The sequence below is a fragment of the Polyergus mexicanus genome, unplaced genomic scaffold, assembly GCF_030449975.1.
Source record: "Polyergus mexicanus isolate NDT 795.1 unplaced genomic scaffold, iyPolMexi1.0 SCAF_12, whole genome shotgun sequence".
Lineage (NCBI taxonomy): Eukaryota > Metazoa > Arthropoda > Insecta > Hymenoptera > Formicidae > Polyergus > Polyergus mexicanus.
In genome coordinates, this window is record NW_027223332.1 from 9904166 (window position 1) to 9911404 (window position 7239).

At 38.9% G+C, this 7239-nt stretch overlaps 1 protein-coding gene across 1 annotated transcript; it reads right to left on the bottom strand.

The window, feature by feature from the left end:
* Positions 1–245: 245 nt before the first annotated feature.
* Ppo (phenoloxidase subunit A3) lies at positions 246–6999 on the bottom strand. Its single transcript, XM_070304842.1, has 9 exons — positions 6522–6999; positions 5824–6016; positions 5433–5656; positions 4685–4887; positions 3663–4080; positions 3281–3409; positions 2193–2520; positions 1617–1849; positions 246–1382 (listed from the first exon to the last, which is right to left on the bottom strand). The coding sequence occupies exons 1-9, from the start codon at positions 6633–6635 to the stop codon at positions 1137–1139; spliced, it is 2088 nt and encodes a 695-aa protein (XP_070160943.1). The 5' UTR covers positions 6636–6999; the 3' UTR covers positions 246–1136.
* Positions 7000–7239: the final 240 nt, after the last annotated feature.

Consider the following 7239-nt stretch of genomic DNA (forward strand, 5'->3'; position numbering starts at 1 on the left):
TACATATTTTAGAAATGTTTTGTATGACGGAAACATCTTTTGCATTTTGTAATAATATAAAAATTAATTATATAACACTGATGAGAGAGAAAAGGAGAAACTTATAACGGAACTTGAAATATTTAATTAAATCATTTAGATTCTTCACCAAACGATGCTCTTGTGTATTCGAAGCATTGTCGCTAGCTTTCAACACCGGAAATACGATAAAAGAGTAAAAAAAACGCACGTCTTATTTGCATAGACTTTATTTTAATCTTTTTTTTGCTTTTTACATTTGCTTCTTCCTACAATCTAGTTTCCGTAATGCGGGTGAAACGAGAGAAAGAAAACGGGAGAGGCTCTGCCTGGGCGTTCGGGACATGTCTTTGTTCCCGTTTTTACGCAAAGATACATTTGTTAAGCGGTACTTATTGTTCGTGGACGCGTATATTGTGAAATCGTAAATATAACAATCTCTACGGTATCGTTCGGGAGAAAAAGATTCAAATAGGATCGATTTGCGCGCGCGTAATAAAAAATGTGTAATAAAATTTAAATTAAAATATGAGAAATACACGCAAGTATACTTAAAAATATTACAAGTTAACTCTAAGTTATACAGATGAAGCATTACACGTTTTGTATATGTCTGCTAAAATAGCTTAAGGAAAATAAGTAAGCGTGAAAAAAATTGCAGTGAAATGATTGGAGAGACGCTAAGTTAGTACAACATGGACACAATTCTAGTGAAATATCATTTTCCGAACGAGAATCGATTTCGAGGGGGCCGCGTGGGAACAATTACTTTTGCGTATAAGATTGTGTGCATTCCTACGCCAAGAGAAGATCCTTTGAATAATCTTGCGTTTTAAGATATGGAAATAGCGCTTCGCCCAACCTCCGGTTTTTTTCGTTCGCACCCGTTCCGCTATTCCAGCATTTATCGTCCAAGGATATAGACTAGATAGAACCGCTCTTCCTGTCTCTTGTACTCCTTCCTGCCGCCTCCCCCTCCTCCCTCCTATCCCCCGCAATCAGTCGCGATCTCCGACGGATATTGCAGGCTCGCGGGGATGCGGCAGAGATCGGAGGCGCCGGAATTCTCTGCGGAGAAGGTACACGAGAGCGGTCCGTCGATCGGTCAATCATCAGATTCAAGCGAAGGTGAGGGTGTTGCCCATGCTTCCGGATCGCATTCGCGGTAGCACCGTATCCGTGTGGCGGATAGTGATCTGCGTGACCGCCATATTACCGGTGAGAAATTGGGCTAGAGTCTCCACGCCAGTTCGGGCTCTGCGATCGAACGGATAACCCATGGGTCGAGCGTCCGGATACTTGCGATCCCGCAAACCGCAGTAGCTCACCGCGTCCTTGCATCCAGCCGGTTCGTCCTGCTCCACCTGTACGCGTCACCGCGGGGCGGTAAAGCAATTCCTTTAGCGCGTGTTGGTTTTTTTTTTTTTTTTTTTTTTTGTTCGTAGGAGCGAAGTAGCGCGAATGCAATTTTCCGAAATGACGTTAAAAAAAAAGGGGGGAAGAAAAAGGGATGAAGGAAGGTCGGGAGATTTCCATCACCTGACACAACGTAAGCTCTTAAGAGCCGTAAGAGCCCAACAAGTATAAAAAGTACTTACCGCGTCACCGGTGTAATCGGATATCATGATGAAGAGGTCCATCGGGAATCCCTCCTCCTTTCCCTTAGGTATCAGCATGTGCTGCGGCCAGCCGCAGCCGCAAAAGTTGAACTGGTCCAGGCTATCGCCGCCGATCGGTCTGTTCTCTTCGAGACTGCGGAACGTCCTTTCGAATGGTATGGTTACCGAGGACTCTGTTGATTTACGCTCGATAGTATTCTGTCCTGGTCTCACTAGAGAAACCAGTAAACAAAAACATTATAAAATATTGTACAAGTAGCGCGTTAAACATTTGCTTTTACGCGATCGAATATTTTTTCAAGTAATAAAATATATTTATTTTTGAAAGTTATGTGAGCAAAAGTAGATTGACATAACAGAAATTATGCATTTTAATATTTTCATTTTCGATTGTCACGTCTTAAAAAATAAAAGGAGCCCCACAATTTCCAACAATAATGCAACAGAAGATATTCGCTTTGGATATATTTTTTTATATAAAGTTATATTAAAAATAAGTCGAGATATATGTATATAAAAATGATAGTGGTAGAAATTGACATGGAGGTGACTCACATAGTACAGTGAACTTGTCCATTTCAATCATGAGTTCCTTCTGATCTCTAAAGACGTAAGGCAGTCCCCGTTCGTCCTGTCTGGGCGCCATAAATATACGAACGGTTCCTCGACGCGCCGCGTTATTGCGATTGTTGGCGACGATCCTGTACGTGAAGTCAGAATGATTCAGATGAGTGAATCTGGCGAGAATCGGACCGCGTGGTGTAAAGTCGAGACCGCGGGATAGATCGACGTCGCTCTTGTTCCAGAAGGTAGCGAGCAGATTCGGCGGTTGATTCGAAGTTTGCACTCCTATGTCAGTGATTTCCACGCCGGAAAAGTCCAACTAAAATCGCATGAACGAATAAAAAAACCAATTAAATTTCGCGCTAACGCGTGTATATATATAAAAAAAAAAAAAAAAAAAAAAAAAAAACTCGTAATTATTTCTCTCTTCAATCTTTCAGTCAAATTCCATTCAGGTTAGGTAGGATTTAAAGTTGACATTCTCCGAAATAAAATTTAAATTAGAGCTTAATTAAGAAGCGATACATATAAAAAATAAAGATAATTTAACGTAAAGATTTAAGAATATAAAAAAAGTGGTAAAATTAATATTTGCATGATTAATTCCAAATTTCTTTTATTCCAGCTACGTCTTTAAACTATTGTACATCGCTTCAAACTAAATTTTAATTATCAAGTTATTCAGAATTAAAAACCTGAATGATTGCGTTAGTGAGATTAAATTACATCGATTAAATTAAATGTGTAAAAGAGATAAATTTTTCAAAAACTTTCCAAGATTTTTACAAAGAGATAGTTCAAAAATATTCTATGTTATTATTCACAATTATTATAAAGCAAAATTAAGATATTATTTATCGGTTTAGTATTTAACAAAATTACCACCGCACGTTGGCAAGAAGATTGATTCCGGCGTGTCCAGCGATCTTATTAAATTAAATAGTTCAAAGGGCCCTTTTTGTCTTGTCTAGTGGCTTCGCGTAATTCGAAGCCACATGTTACATGTACTTAGCGGCATTATATACTACTAGGGTGAACTGATGATATATCGCGGAAGCGAGACAGCTGTGCACACCCACCTGCTGTAGACTGTACTCGGGAAGTGTATTCTTGTGCTCCAGGAATACATCGTCGACGAAAGCGTGGTATCTGTAGAAAATGGGATCTCTCATAGCGGTAGCCGGTTCTCCCATGATGCTGAAAGTTTCCTACAAAGAGGCACAAAAAAAAATGTTGCGTTTATTATTTCAATATGTAGCACGATTATTCGCATCGAGCCTCAACGCGAGAAGTGAAGATGCGTTTTTTTCCTCGACTCGAGATACCGCATGTAAAAAGATTCGAGGAACAAAACGATTGTCTCTCTGTTAATATTAGGAAAAAGTTTTGATGAATCTATCATTATTTTTGCATTATAAACTTTTTGCAATGATAACAGCACATAGTTGCGTATCTCGTTACCAAGTAGCGATGATCGGGATCATGACAGTAAGAGATGGCGACGTGACCGAGATTGTGAAGATCCCCGTAGACATTCTGATTGGGCGACAAGATACTGGCCTCCATAATATTACCGAGCACGTCCACGCCGCCAAACTCGGTCAAAGGCACCCTCTCTCCTCGCGGGTTGATGTAAGCGCCGGTGTGAATGGCCTCGTAGATGCGATCGCGCCATCTCTCCAGATCTTGAAGATCAAAGTTGAGTTGATCCACGGGACGGTTGATATCCTTGAGCGTAGAGCCAGCCGGACGAGCGGGCCAGGTGCGACTGGCCACCAACGAATCCAGCTTAGAGAAGTAACCCTCTGGGATTGGCTCGCGCCAATTATGAAAGCGCTTCACTCGGCCCAATCGGTTGCACAGACGCTCGCAATTGTATCTGCGAAAAGAGAGAAATCAGACGGAATGAGAATAATAACTGCAGGGGCCTCGGAGATTCCCTCAGGCGATATTCGCGAATGTTCGATCTAAAACGACATAGAATGACGGTAAATACTTTTGTAATAAAAAGAAAATCTTTATACGAAAGCTAAGCTTTCTTACGGATAAAGATAGCCTTTTAAATAGTTAATAAAAACAAATTAAAAAGAGATTTTGCATGGCCAGCTAGAGGTTAAGGCAGAGAGGTTAAGAGAGGTATTAACGTTCAAGTTTCAATATTATTTTCTCTTTACACGATATCTTTTATAATCTTTTATAATTTAATTTAATTTTTCTGACGCATTTTGATAAATGCGATTAATAAGCATACAAATTTCACTTCTCAAATCAGCCGCGTAACAAGTTTCCTTCGATGATTTTACGCATAAATACATTTCAGAACCATGCATTAGCAAACATTGCTGGAACAAGCTATACAGACTCGAGACAAGTTTCCGCACGATAATAACAATCGAGATTAGAATTTGATCCTCGATCGTCCGCGTGATCTCGCAGCGCGGCACGATACGGTATCCAATCTTATCGACTTACGGATGCCTTACCTAGCTTGGATCTGATGGTGCATATAGTAGAATAGCTCGCCACGTCGATCCTTGTTAACAATCCTTATGTCAGTCTCGAATGGATAGACCAGATGCCAGTGCCAGTGATGAAGATTGAGCCCGATATCTTCCCTCCAGTAAGCCACGCGATGCTCCTCGTCAAGATCCGACGCGGTATAATCTCGCGGAATTTCGATGGGCAACTACGGATTACAATATAATATAATAAAGTGGTAAAATATAATAAAATTTTTCATGTTTGTAGATTGACGTAAAGCGATCCTCTATCGAAACAATTATTTCCTAAATTTGTCATATGTATAGTAATTTTCATGGTATTATAACTCTTTGCTTTAAAAACGATTACTGTGAACAATATTAGAATACAGATCTATAAGGTATAAAACGATCTCTAAGGTTAGGTAAATTTCGGAGAATCGCGATCGAACATCTGAACACGATCCGCTGAACTAGCCGTTAAGCTATAATAAATTGTACACGCGTTATTTAAGCTTTTAGTATAATCTGTTAAAGAGTACAATCAAACGTGCCTTGTTTTGCGATAATTTTCCCAAGCTTAACATCAAAAAGCGTAATAAAGTCAGAAAGAAAATTCTATTGTATTTTATATCGCAATCATTTGTATTCAAAGTTTGTATTCAAAGAATAAGTTAGCTGATTAATTAAACCGCATAATCGGGTAAACGCGCTTGTTGGTAATTAATGCGTCAACGAGCAAGTATTGTACCCTGGAGCCAGCTGGTACAACGTTGGCTTCCTCCCTCGCTCTGGCAAATATCGCGCTATCGATGTACTTGTCCGGGAAAATTTCCGACAGCGGTGGTATCGGTAAATCCTTAGTATCGGAACGATGCAGGATCGCTACCGAGAGTGCGTAGACGAACATCTCGGGATTAACGCGATCGCGACAGTAAACAGACACCGAGAGGAAGTCGTCATAGGTTCGCATACCTGTAATAAGATAGATTAAAAATTAATCGTGAAAGCGCATGCACACAAAAAATTTATTTTTATTTTTTTTTATTTTTATTTTTTTTCAAAATAAGAAACTAATTTAATTAGAAGATTAAAGTACACAAATAAGATGAGATATTATAAATAAAATCGCGGAAACAAACCTAAAAAGATGTCGATAAGTCGTGCAGCTAATTTTCGATGTTTAGGGATGAAAAGAGAGAAGGGTTCTCGACGTCCAAGTTGAAGGGGAACGCTCAAATCCGGTAGACTGATCTGTTTCACTGAAACTTTCGACGCGGTATCTTCAGCGAAACGGTTAAACACCTCGGGAGCCATCGGTTGTCGATTTTCAGGCTGCAAATTTGTTCGACAAAAAAAAACAAAATTTATATCCAAGAACCGTTACCCAAAGAAAAAGAATCGATAGTATCAACAAAAAAATATTCAAGTTTCTTTCTTCGTTTAAATGAAATTTTGTATATTATATATCTACAGAGGCAGAGAGAGAGAGAGAGAGAGAGAGAGAGAGAGAGAGAGAGAAATCAATTTAATATTATAGATCATTTACAAAAATTGAGAAATGAAAAAGAAGATAACTTAAGAGAAACTTAAGAGATATACTGACAAAAATATTAAAAAATTTACACTCTTTTTGACAATTTTTTTCAGTTTCTAAACTCTCAAAAATATCGCACATGATGACGAGAGAGAGAGAGAGAGAGAGAGAGATCTAAGACAGTTTAATTTTAACATATCGAAATATTCAATTAAATCGTCTAAACTGCAGAGCTTCAAATTTATATCGTAAAATTCAATGTTAATCACACGGAATCAGAGCGTCAAACAAGAGCGGACTCACCAGGTAGTTAGCTGGAACTTGAAAAGCGACTCTATTCTCTCCCTTAGGCACGTACACCGGCTCTGCGGGTCGATCAAACAGATACAAGATATCCGATTTCTTGTTACCCGACATGTTGATCGTTAACAAGTGCGCGCAACTAACTCGACAAGAAAAGGATCGGCGATTACGCGACGCGTACGCTGGAAATCAGTAGCGATGCTTGATATCTCGATAGCGCGAGAATAAGAATTGCTACGTCGTTCTTGAGACACAACGGGTTTTTAACCGAGTGTCTTGATGTCGGCATTTATAGGAACATCGCAAAGGATATGGCGGTCTGTCGGCGATAAACGATCGCGCTTTCGAGTGACCGCAAAATCCGTCTAGGAAGTACAAGATAGATGATGAGGAAAGATGATGAAAACACTTTGCTCCAATCAAATCCTGTGTACAGGTTTTCCTGTTTTTCAAAGGAAATCGACGGGCGATTAAAGCTGCAATAATCGCGTAAATCGGAAGCTAGACCGACATATATTATTCTATCGCAAATCGCATCTAATTCTTCCATATTCTAATCATTGTGTTTTTGAAAAAATATAGAATATTTATGCAAATAAACATATATGCAAATTAAAGTACAATGTAATATATTTGTATAATTGAAGCAGATATAAATCGCAATATGTTAATTATTATTTTATATTTTGATATTAAACGTTATTATTCATGAATGATT

Bases quoted from the DNA above. Each gene is read 5' to 3' on its own strand.
- Ppo (XM_070304842.1), bottom strand. From the start codon at position 6,635: ATGTCGGGTAACAAGAAATCGGATATCTTGTATCTGTTTGATCGACCC. The intron at 4,081-4,684 runs GTAAGGCATCCG...CTCTTTTCGCAG, and splicing joins CACCATCAGATCCAAGCTAG to ATACAATTGCGAGCGTCTGT. The intron at 1,850-2,192 runs GTGAGTCACCTC...TGGTTTCTCTAG, and splicing joins GGACAAGTTCACTGTACTAT to TGAGACCAGGACAGAATACT.